Raw genomic sequence first — 22190 nt, 5'->3', positions numbered from 1 at the left:
CACACACACACACTCACACACACACACACACACACACACACACACACACACACACACACTTTATCCTCATCTTTTACAGTCAAAAAGAACAACATAAACCACTCAAGTCAGAATTTTCACACACCTGTTTACCTAAAAAATAAAAGCAAAATAAAAAAACACAAAAAACACACAGATTATTCTCTGCCTTCATGTTACAATCCTCACTCGTTGGGTGGCTGGGGGGGGCGGGAGAATAGCCAATCCCTGACTTAGAACTCAACTTTTCACCCACTTATGACTTTTCTTTCCCCTTTTCCACTCTCTCTCTCTCTCTCTCTCTCTCTCTCTCTCTCTCTCTCTCTCTCTCTCTCTCTCTCTCTCTCTCTCTCTGGCTGGACGTGACCTTAAGTAGTTCATGGTAGTGATTAGTAGTGGATTGGAAGGACTCAAATGACGGTGATTGGTGGAAAATTCGACCACAGTGACGAAGATTGGGTGTGATCTTCTAGTGGACTCTGATGGTGATTGGACATAAACAAACACACGCATTATAACGTCAATTACAAATACAGTGACGGTGATTGGACGTGATATACAAGTACAGTGACGGTGATTGGACGTGATATACAAATACAGTGACGGTGATTGGACGTGATATACAAGTACAGTGACGGTGATTGGACGTGATATACAAGTACAGTGACGGTGATTGGACGTGATATACAAGTACAGTGACGGTGATTGGACACGAACACGACCACAACAACGATTGGATGAGAACAGTTGTGACCGCGAAAATAAATTGACTCGATATTCTAAAGCCTCTTGCCTTCCTCTCCTCCCCCCAAACACACACACACACACACACACACACACACACACACACACACACACACATATATAAACAAACAAACAAACAAACACAAACTAATCTGACCCTGGACGTGTTCTGATCTCGTGTCGTTTGTTAGACCAGCAGAGTGATAAGTCGTGAGGCTTAAAAGGATTCAGGAGGAAACGAAACGAAACGAAAAATAAATAAAAATTACACTATTTTTATACATGCCTGAACCACAGTGTGACAAGGGTGAGGTGATACTCTCTCTCTCTCTCTCTCTCTCTCTCTCTCTCTCTCTCTCTCTCTCTCTCTCTCTCTCTCTCTCTCTCTCTCTCCTGGCAGCTAACAAGGCAAACGGTAAAAACTCCCCCTCCTCCCCTCCTCTCTCTCTCTTCCTTAAAAAATGAGAGAAACAGAGTGAGGGAGAGAGAGAAAAAAAAGATAAATACTGTAAATTTTAAGTTATAAAAATGGGTCTTTAAGTTAAGGGGAGGGGAGGGAAGGTTAAGTTAAGGGAAGGGGAGGGAAGGGGTAAAGTTAAACTACCTCTGTATGTCCTCCTCGAACCGTAGACCAAGTGATACCTGAGTGAGGGGGAGGGTCAAGGGTGAGGTCAGAGGATGGAGCTTGATAGTGAGGTCTGTGTAGCTCGAAGGTGAGGTCGGAAGGTTAAGCTCGATGGTGAGGTTGAACGGTGAGGCTCGAGGGTGAGGTTGGAGGGTGAGGCTCGAGGGTGAGGTTGGAGGGTGTAGCTCGATGGTGAGGTTGGAGGTGCTGGCTCGATGGTGAGGTTGGAGGTGAGGAGGCTCGTGGGTGAGGTTAAAGGGTGAGGCTCGAGGGTGAGGCTGGAGGGTGAGGCTCGAGGGTGGGGAGCTGGAGGTGAAGGCTCGAGGGTGAGGTTGGAGGTGAGGCTCGAGGGGTGAGGTTGAAGGGTGAGGCTCGAGGGTGGTAACAAGTCTCTCTCTCTCTCTCTCTCTCTCTCTCTCTCTCTCTCCTCTCTCTCTCTCTCTCTCTCTCTCTCTCTCTCTCCTGAAGTATACCTCTTCCTCCATTTTATCTTCCCTCTCCTCCCTCACCACACCTCTCCTCCCCTCCTCACTCCCCCTCACTCCATCTACCCCTTCTCACTTCATCCCATCCTCCCTCTCCTCCTTTCACCAATCTCCCCTCCTCCTTCTCACCACTCCCCTCTCCTCCCCTCTCACCCACACCCTCACCTCCCTAGACTATCTCCGTCTTCATCAATCACATTATCTTCATTGCTTTCCTTCCGACTTCTCCCAGATTCAATTTCTTCTCCTTTCTCTCTTTGTCGAGATAGTTCCCCTCCATTCCCTCTCTCTCTCTCTCTCTCTCCTCTCTCTCTCCTCTCTCTCTCTCTCTCTCTCTCTCTCTCTCTCTCTCTCTCTCTCTCTGTTTTCTTTGTCTCTTTTTGTCTTTCCTTCTGTTTCTTCTCTCTCATTTTCTTAGATTTCTTTTCGTGCCATCTTGCCCATCCTCTCCTCCCCACCCTCTCCTCCCCACCCTTCTCTCTGCCAAACCCCAGATAACCTCCCCAAATCTTGCCTTAATCCACCTAGCTGTCCTCACCTTCCTCCCTCCTTCACACCTGTCTTCCTCCCCTCCTTCACACCTTCCTCCTCCTTCACTTACCTTCCTCCTCTCCTCCATACCTTCCTACCCCCTCCCTCCCACCTCCCTACCTTCCCTCCATGCCGTCCCTGCCTCCCTCCCTCCCCTCCCTCCACACCTTCCTACCCTCCCTCTACACTCTACACCATCTTGCCCTCCCTCTACTACCACAGTCATTCACTACCACTGTCATACATTACCACTGTCAAGAACTACCACTAATATGCCAAGTTCTCGTCCCCAGGGCCTGTCTCTACCCCCTGAGGCTGGGTATCCCTTAACCCCTAAGGGCCCTAAGTTCTACATGATGGAGGTCCACTATGACAACCCTAACAAACAAGCCTTCAGGGACGAGTCAGGGATCCGCATCATCTACACCCCTGACTTGCGGTACTATGACGCAGGTGAGTTAATGTTACGATTTATACCTGTCTTGCATGTAGCAGTGACGTAACTAATCCAGTCAATCCCGGGTTACGTTACAATGACGCAATTAAGTCTACCGTTACGTCAATAATTCTCAGTAACGGTCTATTACATTTATACATCTCTGTTACGTATCTATTTGTAACGCACACAACAGCCACACTCTTGAACTACGCAACAGTGACACAAGATAGTGATTCAACCACACCTTGAGCTGCGTCACAATATAGTAACGGCATCGCACATCAACACTTCTTTCATGTATGAAGTGGCATTTAAGAGTAACACTCCATACATTTTTCCTGGAGTGGCACTTGAGGGTGGCACTCCATATCAATTACCTCTTCCTGTACATTATCCAACTTGTTTGACGAATCTGAAGCTTATTATACGTACTTTCCAGCTTGGTTTATTGTAAACTTATTTAACGTATTATAAGCTTTTTGGTACTACCTAAAGCTGCACTCCATATCAATTACCTCTTCCTGTACATTATCCAACTTGTTTGACGAATCTGAAGCTTATTATACGTACTTTCCAGCTTAATAATATATTTCAATCTTATTTTAATCGTATTTTACGTATTTTAAGCTTTTTTTTGTATTCCTAAAGCTGTTTGATATCACTAATGGCTGAAGATGACACATAACTTCTTCTCGCTCAGGTGTGTTGAGTATCGGGGTGGATCCGACCTGGAAGCACCTCATCCCGCCCCGCCAGAGAACCGTCTTGTCTGAGGGGCACTGTGTGGGCGAGTGTACCCAAGCTGCCCTACCCACTACAGGTGAGTACCCAGTTTACCCATTACAGGTGGGTATTTAGCTAATTTATCTATTATCAGTACACCAGGTCGCACTACTTAATGCTGATGAGTAATTGTTTTATTCATTATTAATAGACAGACAGACAGACAGAGAAGTACATATGCAGACAACAAATATACAGACAGAAAGTAAGAGACAAACAAACAGATAGAGAATGAGAGGACACACACACACACACACACACACACACACACACACACACACACACACACACACACTGAGATACATATAGTCAGACAGGAAAAGAGAGAGAATGAGAGAGAGAGAGAGATATATATATTGTGAGGAGACAATGAGAGAGGCATTAAGACAGACATTGTGAGGAGACAGTGAAAGAGAGATGGCGTTCGGGGATACACCAGCCCCAGTTTTGTGGTAGTGGGAGGCGCCTTACACACGGTCAGCGGACGAGCAGGAATTACGGTGTTGCAATGAGGAAGTAAATTGTGTTGTGAAAGTGGTGGGAGGGAAGGGAAGGAGAGAGAGGATAGATGGTGTGAGGGAAGGAGGGAGGGGAGGTGATAGAGAGAGAGGGAGAGAGAGAGACTGGTGGTAGGGAGGGAGGGAGGGAGAAGGGAGGAGATAAATAGATAGATGGATAGATAACTAAATAGATAGAGTGGCGATAGGGACGTAGGTTAAAGACATAGGTGGGAGGTGGGGGGGGGAGGGGGAAAGAGGGATGGAGGGAGAGAAAAAGATAACAGTATAAAGGCAATTAAAAAAAACGGGAAATGGAGAGATAAAGAGGGAGAGAATGAAGGAGGACTAAGGAGAGATAAAAGGGAGGGGGAGAGAAGTAGGAGTTGAAGAGATGAAAAGGAGATAAAGACTAGAAAAGAGAGGGGGCGGAGGAAGAGAGAGACAGAGGGTGGATGGTAAGAGGCAAATTGTTTTCATTGTCCAGGCAAATTAGTGTGTCGGTGATGTTGACAGCAAGATCAAATTGGCTTAAAAAAATAGCATATTGGGTTGGGGGTCTCTTGAGTACTTAATAGGTGGGTGTTGATGAGTGGTGGTGATGGTGAGTGGTGGTGGTGATGGTGAGTAGTGGTGGTGATGGTGAGTGGTGGTGGTGATGGTGAGTGGTAGTGGTGATGGTGAGTGGTGGTAGTGATGGTGAATGGTGGTGGTGATGGTGTTGGTGGTAAGTGGTGGTAGTGGTGGCGGTGTGTTGATGGTAATGGTGGTAATGGTATTGTGCGGTGAGGGACTAATGGTGGTGGTGGTGGTGGAGTAACGCACTCACGGTGTGTTGATGGTAATGGTGGTAATGGTATTGTGCGGTGAGGGACTAATGGTGGTGGTGGTGGTGGAGTAACGCACTCACTTAGCATTACCTACAGAAACGCACCACTAACCCAACCACCATTATTACACCACTAACACCACCACTATCACCCCATAGCACCACTAACACACCACGTAGCCCCAATATACTGTAGACCCCTAACCTCACATAACCAGGCTTAATAGGGGTCATTTTCAGGTCACCCCAGGGACTAGTAAGTAATTGGCCCTACATGAGAGTAATTACTATTATTACCCCAACTTTATTATAACACGCAGATCAATATAGGGGAAAAATACCTTTGATGTTCTGTGTTAATAAGGTTGTAAATATGTCCTTAAAGAGGTTTGTAAATACGTTTGGAAATATGTTTGCGTGTAAATGATTTTTTTTCAGATAATTTCGGTGTTTCGTTACATAACTGTATTGTACGGGGGTGAACGTTTGTCTGTCGTAGCTACCATGAACGTAATATTGCACAGGAGAGAAACAGAAAAGCTGGCGAACGTTTTGTCTGGTGAACGTTTCACTCAAAAGTAACAATGAACTGTAGGAAAACAACTGGTAGGCGTTCATCTAACACACCATTACGGGATTGCCAGACGCTGCTTACTGCTCGCACTGGCGTTGTTTGCTAAGGAGACGAGTTAACGTTTTCCCCCGTCACGTTAAGTCCATCGTCTACCTCCTGTAATCTAATTTACCTTCTGTACTGAGCCACGGGGCGACTTGGGGGAGAGGGTGGAAGGGCAGAGAGTAAAGGGAGAGGAGGAGAGGGAAGGAAAGAGGACAAGTAGAGGATAAAGGGAAGGGGGAGAGGGGTAGAGGAGTGAGACGGGAGAGTAAAGGGAAAAGGAGAGGGGAGAGTAAGGGGAGGTGTGAGATGGGGAGATAAATAATTCCTGGTCGTGTAGTCGCTGGCTGAAAGATCGCCTCTTCCACCCTAGTAATGGAAGGCGTTTTATTTGACGACTTTGTGTGTTTGAGAGAGAGAGAGAGAGAGAGAGAGAGAGAGAGAGAGAGAGAGAGATCGTTATGTCATTATGATATTATTATTATTATTATTATTATTATTATTATTATTATTATTATTATTATTATTATTATTATTATTATTGTTATTATTATTATTATTATTATTGTTATTATTATTATTATTATTATTATTATTATTATTATTATTATTATTATTATTACTCTCTCCTTCGGCCGAAGGTATCAACGTGTTTGCGGTCATCCTACACACCCACCTGCTGGGGAGGAAGGTGCGGGTGCGGCACCTGCGGCAGGGGCGGGAGCTGGAGCCCATCGCTCAGGACAACAATTACGACTTCAACTACCAAGAGTACCGGGCCCTCAAGGCTCCCCGGTCCGTGCTACCGGTAAGAGAGAGAGAGAGAGAGAGAGAGAGAGTAGTATATATATATTTGTTAGTGTGTGAAAGAGAGAAAGCGTGTATATGTTTGTCTTCAACTTCCCCACTCATGCCCTCTCCTTCATCCTACCCACTCACACCCTCTCCCTCCCTCACTCACACCCTCCCACTCACACCCTCTCCCTCCCCCACTCACACCCTCTTCCTCCCCCTCCCACCCTCCTGCTCACACCCTCTCCCTCCCCTCCCACTCACACCCTCCCACTCACATCCTCCCACTCACACCCTCTCCCTCCCCCACTCACACCCTCTACCTCACCTCCAATTAACCTCTACCTCACCCCCAATCAACCTCTCATACACCACCTCTCTCTCTCTCTCTCCTCCAGGGTGATCATCTGATAGGGGAGTGTGTGTACAACAGCCGGGAGAGGTCCACCATCACCCTAGGAGGCCTGAAGACGAGGGACGAGATGTGTCTGTCGTTCCTGTTCTATTGGCCGAGGGCGAATCTGTCCCTCTGTCACTCCAAGCCTTCACTCAACACAGTACTTCACTCGCTGGGTATTGACGAGCTCTCCGCGTAAGTATTGTACCTCCACACACCTCCACACATCTCCGCCTCTTCTACATGCCTCCACCTCATCCACATGCCTCCACCTCCTCCATATATCTCAAAACTACTTCTACACGCCTCCACCTCTTCCGCATATCTTCACCTCCTCCACATACCTCCACCTCCTCCACATACCTCCACCTCCTCCACATACCTCCCACACCTTATAGAAAATATGATATACAAGGTCGCAGGAATCGTGTCTCACATTTCGATAAATTGAATGTCAGTGGAATTGTAAGAGAATTTCACGTGAATGATATACGGCTCAATGGATGAAGGGAGTCACTGCGTCCTGTCTGCCCTTCCTTGGGACCAACCCTCCTCCCCCTCCCTCCCCATCACGACTCATCCTCTCTTAATGTGAAATGTTTCTATTTTTTCGGTGATAAAATGTCAGCAGAAGCTCCAATGTGTGTAGGAACTCCCCAACTCTCCTCGTCTTGTAAATTGTTAAGATGTATGTTGGTTGGAGGAAAGGTTGAGAGAGAGAGAGCCCCTATCACCCTCTGCTCCAGATATCATTACTTCCTCCTCCACGTCACAGTACAAGGCGTCGTCAGGGACCTCCACACCATTGACCTGTAGTCAGTGTCAGGATCGATCGCTCTCTTCATGGTAGAACTGATTGCATTTTCTCGGGAGCAAAAAGGCCTCTTTTGATGCCCAAGTCTTCCCATTTGTCACACTCTTTGGATAGCTGTAGCACGACTGCTCCCGGAAACGATTCCATTAAAAATGACTCCTTTAGCCGATCCAATTTTGTGGTGTGTGTGTGTGTGTGTGTGTGTGTGTGTGTGTGTGTGTGTGTGTGTGTGTGTGTGTGTGTGTGTGTGTGTGTGTGTGTGTGTGTGTCACTTCTTACCACGGGCAGGACTGGAAGAAATAAAAGAGAACAAAAAAAACGGAATCAGGCCGATGATTGAAGGGGATACTATGATGTTCACACCAACGAAAACTTTTGCTTTGTGACCTTTTTTGTTGTGCTCTGTAGTTCATTCTTCTCAATGGTATATTGTCTTTGGCCTGATGCATATACACCCTGGGTAAATACTGCCCAATATGGACATTTTTCTGTTAATTTCTACCTGAATATTAAAAATTTTCTTCAAATTTCTACCTATATATAAAATTTCAATAACAACGTAAGATATTCACATGCTAACTTCTGTGTCAAAAATATAGATATATCCGTCTGGTTTTACCAGAACATTCAAAGAAGTCTTCGTGTTAACTACTCAAAAGATAATATTTGTGCCTAAGATAACATTTTCCTGTACTAACGTGTTCCTAAGATTCTAAGATAAAACATTTCCCTGTACAGTACTGTGTCTACGATAACATTCAGTGCCTTAGATAATTCAACCCTGTTTTAACCTGACTTCTCTCTCTCTCCTCTATTTTTCTTACAGTAAATCAGATCCTATCAAGATCCATCGACCTATTGAGCTGGCAGGAAAGACGCTGGAATGGCGACTAATGAACTACGACTGGAAGAATCAGTTCGAGTACTTCCAGGAGACGACCCATAACGGCACCTTCAACCCCACCTGCTGGAGTCGTGGCCAGAGTCTTATACCCGTAGGTCTCACTTAACTTACCGGTAACTCTCAGCTCACTGGTAACTCTCAGCTCATATACCAGTAACTCTCAGCTCATATATGGCACAACCTCCATATAACTGACTTTAATCTGATAGACTGACCTCTTTCATATAGTCCGTTAGAAGGAGATTTCATATTTAACGGATTTCGATGTAACGGACTACGCTATCACACATATAGTCCGTTAAATAGAGGTTTCACTGTATCACTGTCTCAGCTTGCATGTTTCAGCTCACAGACGGGTTCTTTAAGTACTTTACTATTAGGAGTCTAGTTTTGTAAGTGTTAGTTGCTGGGTTCTAGAACTATTAGTGGCCAGATTCTCCAAGAACTTTAGAGTCCAGATTTATTTGGGTTCTACAGCACCAGGGATTTTGATGAGGTTCGTATCCTTAACTTCCTTCAATCGTCTTTATTTCAGGAGCTGGAGAAACTAGACTTCGAGTATCCGAACATCACGGAGGCTTGGGCACCGGAGAACATCTGTCGGCGACGCAGAAGGAAGGATAGGCGTCGTAAGAACAAGAATGGCCGCGGGAAGAACCACCATCTTCTCTCACACGGAGGCGGGGAGGAAGTAGAAGAGGAGGAGGAGGAAGAAGACGAAGAGGAAGTGATGTTCGATGACCAGACCAATTCTAGAACTATAGAGCGGATCGACGTCGACACATTCAATCACGTCGACTTGTATATGCCCGTGATCGAAGAGAGGATAGAGAATGATCCCTATGGCAGCGGTGGCATAGAGAACGGTGACCTCCCGAACGTGCCAGATCCTGAACTGGAACAGGATCTGCAGGAGATGGAGAGGGACCTCGAGCAGGAGCTGGCGAACAAGTTCCCCGACACGTTACAGGAGCGAACATCACACCAGAATAGAGATGGGTCGGGTAGCAGCTGCCTTATGGTCACTTTCTCTCAGTGGACGTTGACCGTGTGTCTGAGTGTCTTGTGCCTGTCTCGGTTTTACGATAGTCATGGCTGAGGGACCAAAGCAACTGTCTTAAAAAACAAAACAAAACTAGACTATTTCGCCTCTCATATGTCCCAAGTGTATTCATTTTAAGGACATAATACGCGCTGTGAAAAACAAAATAAAAACAAAATCATTGTTGACAGACGATGATGATGTACGGAGGTGGAGAGTGATGCACCTCTTGCCCTTTATGCTGTCAAAGACGTGGCTCTAAGCATTTATATCCACCTGTGGACGATTTCACCTGCCTTAGGGACGTGCAAAAGACCCTGGCTATTGTGTTGAGTGTTGGAAGGTGTGTGCGTGGGTGGTTGTGTGTGTGTGTGTGAGTGTGTGTATTTGGGGAGGGAGTGTGGGGGGAGTGGTTGGAGAGTGGTGCTGGAGGCTCCCTGGACAAACCCAACCAAGCCTTGCCACCCCATCTAGCCTCACCAGGAAAACCCCCCCACTCTGCTATATTAACAGTGCCTCTTTTTTGTAAATTTCGCTTTTATGTGTTTCTTGGGGCATTTCATACGTTTTCTGTGAGAGTTAAATATTTGTGATGAATAGTCTCACGTTTTTTATAAATTTGTGCAAAATTCAAGTTGTAGATTATAATGTATATGACGCAGATAACATATTTTGTTTATAGGACCAAAAGTGAATTGAGTTTTGGCGAGTCACTTTTTAGTCAGTAGATGGTTGTCACAGAGTGATTAATTTTGTATTGTGAACTAGGGTCCTGATTCTCAAACGTCCGTGCAGCGGATGTTCCTTGTAACTAAAAACATAGGAATGCATTGTAATTGGTTGACTTAATTTAAAACACAAAATAATACCTAAAAACAATGTCAGAATTACACTAAGACTTTACCTTAATCATGTTACATTCACTTATAGCATCAGTTAGTGAACAAAATTAAGTTAAGAGACTTTGGATATATTCCCTATGTTATTACTTGGTGCTGAGTGAAAGTATATAGTTTCGGTAAAGTTTTTTGTGTAATTCTAATGATGCTTTTGAATAGTTTTGTGCTTTAGCTGATTTCAACCAGTAAGCTGCACTCTTTTGTCATTAGTTACGGGGAATATTCATGGTACCAACTTCTCAGAATCTGGACCGAGTACTTTACAGACTGTGTATGTTGCTTGGTGGTTTGTATACCGAGCTTCACGTATTGTACTTGAGAAGCCATAGGTTATCTGAACAGTGTAAAGTATTTTTTTGAGTTTTCATGTGATTCTCTTCCAATTTCTTTTCTTGTCTCTTGATATAGAACAAGCCGAAGTAAACTAGGACTTTAGGACACTCAACCATCAGGTAAATTATCTGGTGTGAGTCACATTATGTTTGACGTCAATAGTGTTACTTTAGTTGTCCTGTTATTTCTGTTGTTCTTTTCTCGTGTTAATGATTATTTGTATGGTTAAAAACTCAGTCCATATATCTATATACATATAAATATATATAAATATATAAATTGTACATCATAGTAGTATCTGTGATTAGACATTTCTGTTGCATAGACAACTAACTCATCAGTTGACGAATCACTACGAGGGGCGGTCACTGTGTCCCCGGGGGCAGTGTCTCACCCTTAACCCTCCCAATTATTCTATCACACTGTTGTTCTCCGCCACCAGCTGTTCACCGCCAGACTCTACCCGGAAAAATAACCAATTAAACTCACTAGAAACTAACTGAATCTTAAAGCGATCAAAATTATATGCAAAAATCTACTTGGTAAATAGTGAAACGAAACCCTTGCCTTATAATTTTCTTGATGGACTGATGGGAATTTAGAAACCAATCTCCTAAGGATCCCACATGAATATCATACGAATTAAAACCTGAAATCTTCCTCGTGACGCTGGACCGTTGATGGGCAGGCGGGAGCAGATGTGTGTTTTATAATACGGGAGGATTAAGGGTTTGAGGGACGCTGTAGACGGTAGCGTCAGGGCCGCTCCTCGTCTCCTCCGCTCTGAAGCAATAGGGTCAAAACTGTTGGCCAAGGTCTACTGTAGTGTTATGCAGATGTGACGTGCATTGAGTTGACCATCTTTAAATCCCTTAAATGCGGGGAGGGAGGGGTGGAGGCCGCCGTAGCTAGCATGATACTCCTGCAACATAGATGAACGTAAGTACTCCTCCTTCGAGACGGGACAATGTGCCTCTTTAAAAATAAACAAGCAAGTTGAGAGCTTCCAAGATTAAGCACTATGTAATGAAATTTAAAAAAAACACAAAAAAATATAAAAATAAACCAGTTCCCTTTTAATATAATGCAGTCACTAGTTTACCCTCGTCTTAGCTTGAAATTCAACCCAGTTTTGAGAAAACACACACACTAACATGTCGTCTTGAGCTAATGTGATAGAGTTTATTTAGTAATACTGTACCTTACAAACATTTAGAGAGTTTTTTATTTATTTTATTTTTTTTGCCTCACAGTGCAAGTGACTTTATACCCTACACCAGGCAGACAGTGTGTTGTACAGGTAGTGTGGGACAGTTGTGTTATCCACCATGCATAATATTAGATATGGGACAGGTGTGTGATCCACCATGTAAAATAATAGATATGGGACAGGTATTTGTACTCCACCATGTATAATGTTGGTCAGTAACATGTTGACTTGAACCATACGGTGTTTGTATTCACACATAAGATCTGTACTCAGGAGTACTCTATGGGTATGAGTACTTATGTTGAGTACAAACACCAGTGTGTATAGAGTTGGTATTTCTTGTATTTATGCTAATAGAGGGACCTTAAGTAACATGTCTTTCCATTGTAATTACTATAACATATACCATGAGTACTGTAACATACACTGAGTACTATAAGATATGCACTGAGTATTGTAACATGTGCTATAAATTCTGTAACGTGCACTGACTGATGTAACCTATGAACTGAGCACTGTAACATGTGCACTGTGTACTATAACAACATATAGTACCAATTGATCGGATCAGTGTTCGCTGAGTTAGACATATGTGTTACCTTATTATATCTGTATTAAGTGATTCAATCTACACCAGCTGATTAGGCTTGTATTTCCTGATTGGAGTGTACCAGCTGGCTCAATCTGTCCCACTAATGAAGTCCCTATTACCTGAGTGAGCCAATACCACCTGCTGGATTAGTACCATCTGATTATACTTCTACCATCTGATTGAATCTACACTAACTGATTAGACCTTTACCAGCTGATTAGACCTCTACCAGCTGATTGGATCTACACCAACTGATTAGACCTCTACCAGATGATTAAACCTCTACCAGCTGATTAGACCTCTACCAGCTGATTGGATTTTCAGGCAGGACACAGTCACCTGGAGGCCAGATTTTCTCTGTATAAGTCAATCTGTGTTAGGGGTCGGGAAACAACTTGCGTTTAAAAAAATCAGTGGAGAGTTTCGACAACACTCCTCGCCTGTAGAGAACAAGTGACTCTCTCTCTTGGAGTAAGATCCTGGAGTAAGTAAACCGTGTAGGGATGAATGGAGGGGGATGTGGAGTTTATTGGAGGGAGTAAACGAGGCTGGGAAATTCTTGCAGTGAACATTGTAATGGTGGAGGGTTCTTGAAGGATGTTAACTGGGTGAAGGTGGAGTATTCTTGCAGTAAACAATGTAGAACTGGAGAGTAGTTCTTGGAGTGAGTAAAACAGTATGGAAGGAGGAGGAACTTGGAACACCTGCCTTGATGATCGTAGTTTTTAACTCTTAAACTCGTGGACAAAGTCTCCACTACCTCTTTAAATGTTCCAGTGTGTAGCCATGCAAGTGTGTCTTTCGTTTGTGTGGGTTGGGAGGGAGGGGGAGGGAAAGATCTATACATACAGCAACAGTAAATCATCTCAAACACTCCTGTGGGTTCGTTCCTTTTCCATCACTTTCCAAAAAATAACAATAGTAAGTGTCTCTTCAGCGTCCTGTGTGAGTGACTGACACAAACCAGGAGCACCATCGTCATTATCTCCCGTCGTGAGTACTGTAACGTAGTGATAATTGAGTGAAAAATGTTGCTGCTTCTGAGGACACTTTAATTTATCTTGTCAATGTGGGAAGGTTTACTGGAAGTATGTACAACCCAAGAGACAAGTGTGTGTGTGTGTGTGTGTGTGTGTGTGTGTGTGTGTGTGTGTGTGTGTGTGTGTGTGTGTGTGTGTGTGTGTGTGTGTCAGACTCACAGGATGCTAAGGACTTAAAGTGTCAGCATAAACATACAGCGTTAGGGATTGTATGTATGTATGTATGTATGTATGTATGTATGTATGTATGTATGTATGTGAGGAAGTTTAAATCCGTCTCTCCCATTAGGCACAACACTGTCAGCCCATCCCCCCCCCTCCAGTCAGTTTACAGTCAATTCAGTTATCTGAAATCAGAATAACTTCCTTCGATTGTCCCACAGTCATTCCAGTCTCCCCGTCAGCAGGCCTACAGTCACCCCGGTGCTCCCCTGTCAGCTAATCTACAGTCAGTCCAGTTCCATCCATTTTCACACAGTTGACAGTCATTCCAGCCGACCGATAGTCACCCCCAGTCCTCTCTCTCTCTCTGTTTAACCAATCTACACTCAGTACACTTTCCCCTCCATTTACACCCTGTCTACCGTCATTCCATCAAGCCTGTCTCTCGACCACACACACACACGCGTTAATATTTTGGTTATGCCGACCACACTCGTCTCACTCACTCACACTTCTTAACATAACTCATTGCGTTCCTAAATTATCAAGATGTTTAGTCAAAAGTCCAGTGTTCTCCGTGAGGATGGTGGTGTGTTCTGCAGCCGTTGAGTGTTGTGTAATGTTTTTCTTTTGAGTATTTCTAGACGGGAGAAGATAGTATGTGGCAAGTCATGTCTTAAAGATGAAGGGAGAGAGAGATACGTGATAAAAGATAAGCTGGTTCCTTATTGCCTTACGTTCTTATTCTTATCATTATCGTCATCTGTTTTCAATGTTTTAGTCTCTTTCTTTCATCTTTTTTTACTTTTATTTAATACTTCCTTCCTTCTTAAATTTGTTCCCTTTGCGTTTCATTGTATTTTTCTGTTGTCGCTTCAAATGCCTTTCGTTCCTCCAGTGTTAAATTTTCTTCGGGTTTTTCTTCAGTTATTTGTCTTTCCTGGAGAGTATTAGTGTCTTTTGTTTACTCCTTGTTCTTCTTTCTTCTCTATTACTTCCTTTCTTCTTTATTGTGATGCTGTCTTACTCCTAAATTCTTCTAGTCGTTTCCTAGTTCTTAATATCCTCCAAGTTATTTTATATATATATATTTTTCATTTCCTCGTTACTATCTGTTCTGTCACTCATTCCCTTCCTTTCATTCTTATTATTTCCCCTTAATTCTTAACATTTTCCTCATTAACTTTTATTTTACATTTCTTCGCCATCATTATCATCATCACGTTTGTTTTGAGTCTTATTTTTATTAGTTTTCTTCACATTACCATAAATTATCTAGCTGTAACTTTCACAATCATCATTTTTCTTTTCGTTCTCATTACTAAACATTCATTGTCTCTTCCTCCCATCACCCATCAGTAGAAACAAGAAAATATTTACAGACAAAAATTCTTCTGTCACTCACAAGTCGCCATAGACGTAACCTCAGACTTTTTTTTTAAGTTTCCCCTAAAAAAGAAAATCGTGTTTACATAATTAGACTAAATTATTTCGTATGATTCGATGGATAATTAAACTAAATTATTTATTATAAGACTCGATGACGCTACTGTTGTAACTTATAGAAGATCTGAATTAACCTGTTGCAATATAGGAAGGAAGGACCGTTTTTTCAAAGACTAGGAAGCCTCTCTTTAGGACTTGTAGTGGATCTGAATAAACGTAATGTGTCCTTGGGAAAAAAAAATATCGTCTTGGATGCCTCTATATAACCTCTCGCAGACATAAATAAAATAATGATGGTGTTGGTGTTTAAGACATGACATGACATGACACGAGAGAAAGACATAATGGAGTAGGTGTTGTGGAAGTGTGTGCGTGTATGTCTGTCTGTGTGTATGTGTGTGTGTGTCATGTCTCGGGCACTTTTTTTTTTCCTTGTACGACCAAATTAAGAAAAAATAATGTATAACCTGTGTGTATTTTATATCTGTGAATGTAAATTTGTATAGCATGTACATAGTAACCATTAATACTAATATTGTATTTTTTCACCTCTGTGTTTCATTAAATCCTTCTCTCTAGTGTTTTGTTTTGTTGGTGTAAAGAAAATATGCAGATAATTGACTCAAATACAAGTTAGAGAAGACAAATATATAAATTGTCTGAAATATAAAGAACAATTATACAATATCCCCAAAAAGTAAAATAAAAGATTAATTCCCAAAAAGTAAAAGCAATTAAAGCGAAAATTCTAAATACAAAAATAAAAAGATGAACTTACAAAATACAGAACACGGATCCTCCACTCAGGCTCCTGTGTGGTGATCCAGACAACTTTGTGTTCATAAACTGCTAGAGCATAATGAGTCATACAGTACATGGAACTGGTGACCCTAAATTTATCCAAACTACTGTTACACATAATAAAAATGTTTGGACTAGATAATCTGTACCTCTCCTACCACCCTGGCAGACAGTTCTCTTAGTCATCACAACACTCACATACTCGCCTTAACGACTGACAACACACAATCTTTATTTCCAACACACTGCTAAAGTGAGAGCTCTTGAACACATACTGTACATAACTTAAGCCCCGTTCACAAGATCGAACAGTGCCCGGCGGGTTTTGCCCGTTTACCGGAGTCCTGTGTGTTGTTATACACACGGGGGTGGTTGGCGGCAGTCATAGTCGGGCACCGGTAGCTAGTAGGTGGTCGGCAGTGGCGGGTGCGGTACGATCACCATGGTGTGTCGCAGGAATAATCACCGGATAGTTAAAGCGAAGAGCATAGCGTTGTGTACTATAATAATTGCTGCTATGTGTAAAAAAGAAGAACCAAATGCAGAAAAGGGAATGGTGCAAAGAGTGGTTAGGTCGAAGAAAAGTGTTGGGAAGTCATGCCACGATTTTACGTGAACTGCAAGATGGACATGAGCAGGACTTCACTCGCATAATACCTGCACCTTGTCAAGCCTTGTATGAAGTACTCAAGGAAGATTACTTGCAGGTGAGATTTGTAGTACATAAAAATTCATTGAATAATGTTAGAATTGTGATATGCATAGGCAGGAAGCTATGGGACTAGAGTGAGGAACGAAGAACACACACGAATGTCCTCATTACATAATACATAAACGATCTCCCGTTTATTGTCACGCCAATAATGTACATTGTATAAGCTTATTTGGTTATACACTGGACATCTGGACCGAGCGGGGAACATAGACGTATCACATTTGCAGTACTTAACTCAGGTTTTACAAAGTGCTAGCATACGTTCTGTCAGTGTCTGTTCATACCTCACCGACTTGAGGACCCCGACCCCCGAGGTCAGCGGTGGCGTAGTGATCAGCTGTTTTTGACAGTCACGTGAGGTTCCAATAATAACACGTGTCTTGTATTGCAGACTTGTGTAATGTTGGATATTAATGACAATATTATAGGAATGTCGGTTTTCCGGTTTTATCGATTAATAATAATGAAAATAATATTAAAACATATTAGTATTAGTGAAGGGGGTAACCCTGCCATACACATGTGACACATGATGGACCTGTTTGGGTCACTAGGTTGTTTGCAAATAAGATATTGATGATTGACACAACTTGTATAGAGGCAAACTTTATTTCACACAATAATTACATACACCCCAACGTATGTAGTCCCAGGGTCAACTTCGTTTGTCTGGCACAGTCGTCGCTCCATATCCGGCAGCAAACCACCAGGCAGGCGGACCATGATTTCGCTCAACGATGGGCACGGGCACTCCCCTGGTTTGCCCGCCAATTTTGCCCGATAACGGGCATTTAGCGCGTGCCCGCCGGGTACTGCTCGATCGTGTGGACGGGCCTTTACAGACAGAAAATAACATCACACAGACCATCTCCACTGACGGATCTGTTAACACTGTCTGTAGGAGGGCTGGAAGTGCTGTCACTGACAGTCTCATCATCACTGACACCTTATCCTCACTACTTGCTCTTGATGCTCTCAACTCAGATTGTTGCCCTCTTGTCTCTCAAGCCAGACACAAACGTAAGTGCCTTATTGACGAGGGTGTCAGGATCAAGCTGCTGTGGATCCCCTCTCAGATAGACCTTAGTGAACATGATAGAGTTGATGCCCTAACTAACCTCGCGTCTAATAAATATATGATTGAATACAATCTTAACTCTAACGTACAGAACTAAACAATGTGCTGGAAATATTTTATAACATCCAACGCCACGATATCCTGACTTCTTGGGTCTGATAAACACCCTTTGTGACATCTACTTTGTTATCCTTTACGTTCTGCCACTCACAGGATACGTATGGGGTGCACAATAAACTAGATACTGTCGGCAGGAAAAAAATCAGTAACACCAAACCTCTGCTCATGAACACAATATATTTAAGTGGTTAGGTAGTTAAGATACTGTACTGTTGATTATGGTTTGAGCTGTTAGCGCGGTTCAGAATGTGATGCTTGTCCTACTCACATTACACACGATATCAAGTTTAAAGTAGCACTCCTTAACATTATATACGGTACATCAGAATACAAAACACCAAGTTCGATACCTTCAACAGGGGCAAGTTATACTGTAGCTAGACCGTCCTTTAGGTGACAATGGTTCCTTTACGAGTTGGGTTTGCCGTAAAGAGGAAACAGTTGCGGTCTGTGAGGGTTTTATTTTTTTAATCAGTGTAATTCATTTTTTTTTCGTTTCTCTCTTATCTTCCACCGTGTCTCCTTTTTTATCGAGTATGTTATTTATCCATTCGTCTCTCTGTTTCAGCAAATCATTTTTAGTTACTGTTTCATCATTCTACACTCTTGTCTCAATGGTTCCTACGTCAGTAATGTCCTGTTTCAGTTAATAACTTTCTGTCTAATGAACTGTACCTTTCGTTTACTCACCTCCCTCCCCCCCCACTCTACCAGTCTATCCAAACATCTCGGCTTTATGCTCGGTATTCACGCTGACCCAAAATTTCCATCTTTCTTCCATCTTTGTAACGAATGAAAACCAGCAACACACTTCCTGCCTGAAATTACCCAAAATAGGACCCACCGTGTAATCTTGAGGACAGGGAGACCAACCACTGAACTCTTCCCTGATAACTTAATAAACAACACACGTAATGAAACTCACGGGCAGAGTCTGGCGATGTCAGAGTGAATTACGAGACATAAACAGACGCCATTGTTCTCGTTCGGTAAACCAACAACATCCAATTACTGCTGCCAAAAGGTGCATTAACAGCGGCGCTCTGCAAACCAACTACTACTACTACACGCTCAGGATTTTCACCCACCCACCCCCTCACCCACCCCCTCACCCACCCTTCCTTAGTCCCTACAAATCGTCAGGGTGAGACTGATCTGCCGGGCGGAGCGGAGGGAACGCGTATATAGGCTCAGTATCGCGCTAGACTCGTCTGTTTATTGCCCATACTAACGCCCCCCCCCCCTCCCGGTGTGTGTGGTGTGGGTTGGGTTAAAGGTCTCTTTCTGTGGGCTGTGGTTTGAGTGCTGTGGGTTGGTTATATGTTTGTTGTTGTGTGTTATGGGTTAGTTGCTGGGGTTCTGTGCTGTTCATTACTTAGACGTCTGTTGCCGTGTTCTGTGGCTGGGTTAGACGTTTAATATCATGTGCTGTGAGTTGCTTAATACACGTCTAGTGCTGTGGGTGGTGTGAGATGCCCCCCCGGTCTATTTCTGTGTTGCTTTAAGTTAAACACACCTCCTTTGTTGAGCTTTCTGTGTGCATATGCCCTTTGCTGAGGCTGCTGTGTGTTTGTACGTGTGGAGGGGGATATTGTTTGAGGGTGTAGAAAGGAACACTTGTTTCCACTATCATGAACACACACACACACACACACACACATTACGATAAATTAAATACCCAAGGGAATAACAAATTAAATATACGAGAATCAAGAATTAGTAGGTTATGTAAGGGATACGAAAAATTAGTTACACAAATTAAAAAACAAGATTAATTGTACAGGTGAGAATAATTAACTGTGCATGGAATAACAAGAGTTCTTAATGAATGGCAACGAGAGAATTAATTATGCAAGGGAGAGATTTAATGAAAACCAAGAGAAGAATTGCAAACACGAAGAATAATTTATAAAGAGGAGAATTAATGCCATATGGATAACAATAATTAGATATGAAAGGAAGATGAACAATTAATTTTACCATGGGGAGGAATAATTAATTAACAATGGATACTTATAAATAGATGCACAAGGGAATAGAGGCAAATGAAATAGACAAGTAAAGATAAAGAATGAAAACTAATTACACGAGGAAAATGCAAAAACAATGAATTAAAATTAAAGGTAAATTAACAGGTGAAACGTTTTAGAGATTAATTAATTACCAGGTAGACAGGACACAACAAAGAACAGAGGAGGTGAATGAAATAAGCGTTGGTGTGGCGGTCGTAACCCTGTTGATAGTGGCCGAGATGGTCGTGATTGTGGTGGTCATATTTATTGTCATTGTGGTCGTAGTTTTTGTTGGTCGTGGTTATAGCGTTCGTAGTTGTGGTAGTAGTAGTAGTAGTAGTCGTGGTTGTACTGGTCGTGAATCGTATTTACTGTTATTCTGGTTGTAGATTTTTGTTTGGTAGTGGTCCTTCCCAGGGGCGGAGGCGCCCCCAGGGACCCTCTATGGGGTGCCAGCGCTCTCAGAGTCCCACCCACTGGTTGTGGTGCCCCCAGGGGTTCTCGCAGGAGTGTCAGGGGTTTAAACGGCGGTGGCGAATCTAGGGGCCACAGAAAGCCGGTGGCGCCTCCAGGGACCCTGCTAGAGGTTGTGGAGGCCCTAAGGGCCCGCACAAGTCGGTGGCATCCCCAGGGGCACTCCCAGCGGCGCCGGTAACCTCAGGGGCCCTCCCAGGTGCGGTGGCGCCCCAAGGGGCTTGATCGTGGTGTACATATTGCATACGTCCAGCAATCCCTTACTTATCTTTGATTGGTGGACTGAAATGTAAATCCACCAAATTACAGCCAATAGGAGAACAGAGCACTCAGTCAGCACAACACCCCAACTTATGTTTTCCTGTTGGATATTTATTCTCCTTTTCATTGTTCAGGATGCGGTGATACTGGAAATGCGATGGGCAGGGTGTATTTATTGAACGTCATATCTCTCAGGGTTCTAAATAGTGCAAAAACAGCTGCCCCCAGGGGACTTTACAGGGGCGATGGCGCTTCCAGGAGCTCTCTTTAGGCCCAAGGGGTGCTCCCAGGGGCTCTACCAGGTGAGGTGGCGACCCCAGGAGACCTCCCAGGGGCCGCGGCGCTTTAGGGGCCCTTAGAATGGCGGTGGCGACCCTTGGGGCTGTTACATTGGCGGTGGCGACCGCAGTGGCCCTCCCAAAGGCGGCTGCGCCCCCATGGGCCCTCCAACGGACGTTAGGGCTCACGGGGCCCTCCCAGGGGCGGTGGCACCTCCCTGGGCTCTCCCAGGGATGGTGATGCCCCCAGAGGCCCTCCAGGGGGCGGTGGTGCTCCCAGGGACCCTCCAAGAGGCGGTGGCGTCTCTAAGGGTTCTCCCAGTGGTAGTGGCGCCGCCAGGAGCCACTTCCCAGGGTCTCTGGTCTCACTGCTGCCCCTGGGATGGTCCCTTGGGGCGCTGCCGCCCCTAGGATGGCCCCTGGGGACGACGCTGCTTTTCCGAGGGTCCTTGGAGCGCCGCCGCCACTGCGAGCGCCCCTGGTATTGCCGCCGCCCCTGGGAGGATCCCTAGGAGCGCCACCGTCCCTGGGATTGTCCCTGGGGGCGCCGCTGCCCTTTGAAGGGTATCTGAGGACTCCGCTGGCCCCTGGGAGGGTCTCTGGGTAGGTCTTTGGGGACACCGCTGTCCCCCCGCAGTGTCCCTGGGGGCGTCGCTGCTTTTGAGAGGGCCCCTGGGGGCGTCTCTGCCCCTCTGAGGTTCCGTGGGGGTGCCACCGTCCCTGGGAAGGTCCCTGGGGACGCCGCCGCCCATGTTAGGTCGTACTGGTCATGGCTGTAGTGTTTGGGTCGTATTTAATGTCTGTTATCGTATTTACTTAGTCGCAGTCGAAATAGTCGTGGTTGTGGTCATTATTTTTTTTTTATTCTTACAAGTGAGTGTTATCATTATCATTATTATTCTTATCATCAACACGGGCGCAGGCAATGAGATGTACCGTGATATGAGCCTCTGAGAACACATGCTTGGGGACCCACCCGGGCACAGGTCATCGTCCCACAACGGGGCTTAGGGGGGGAGGGGAGGGGACAAAAGTAAAAAGAAATTAAAAATAGAAGAGAAAAAGACCGTATTAATCTACACCACGAATATGGCGAATAACCGGGTTTTTGCAGTGAGACAGATTGTAAGAGTATGGAAACACAGAAGAAGGCGGAGCATTCCACAGTTAACTTGGGTTCATCATTCTTAAAAAATATAACAGATTGTTTTTTTTTTTTTACCTTTACTGGCCTCAGTGTCGCTCCCAGGTGT

The 22190-nt window shown here is 44.2% G+C and overlaps 1 protein-coding gene across 1 annotated transcript in view; it reads left to right on the top strand.

The window, feature by feature from the left end:
* LOC121874039 (DBH-like monooxygenase protein 1) overlaps window positions 1-15746 on the top strand; it is a 40296-nt gene extending 24550 nt beyond the window's left edge. The window contains exons 5-10 of the mRNA XM_042377905.1: window positions 2697-2856; window positions 3543-3662; window positions 6209-6375; window positions 6758-6951; window positions 8397-8565; window positions 9010-15746. Coding sequence (XP_042233839.1) covers window positions 2697-2856; window positions 3543-3662; window positions 6209-6375; window positions 6758-6951; window positions 8397-8565; window positions 9010-9573 — 1374 coding nt within the window. The 3' untranslated portion in view covers window positions 9574-15746. The remainder of the gene's footprint in view (window positions 1-2696; window positions 2857-3542; window positions 3663-6208; window positions 6376-6757; window positions 6952-8396; window positions 8566-9009) is intronic.
* The last annotated feature ends 6444 nt before the right edge of the window (window positions 15747-22190 follow it).

Source organism: Homarus americanus, unplaced genomic scaffold (assembly GCF_018991925.1).
Source record: "Homarus americanus isolate GMGI-L3 unplaced genomic scaffold, GMGI_Hamer_2.0 scaffold42982, whole genome shotgun sequence".
Taxonomy (NCBI): Eukaryota; Metazoa; Arthropoda; class Malacostraca; order Decapoda; family Nephropidae; genus Homarus; species Homarus americanus.
The sequence above is the reverse complement of the archived record's forward strand: the minus strand, read 5'-3'. Positions and strand labels throughout refer to the sequence as shown.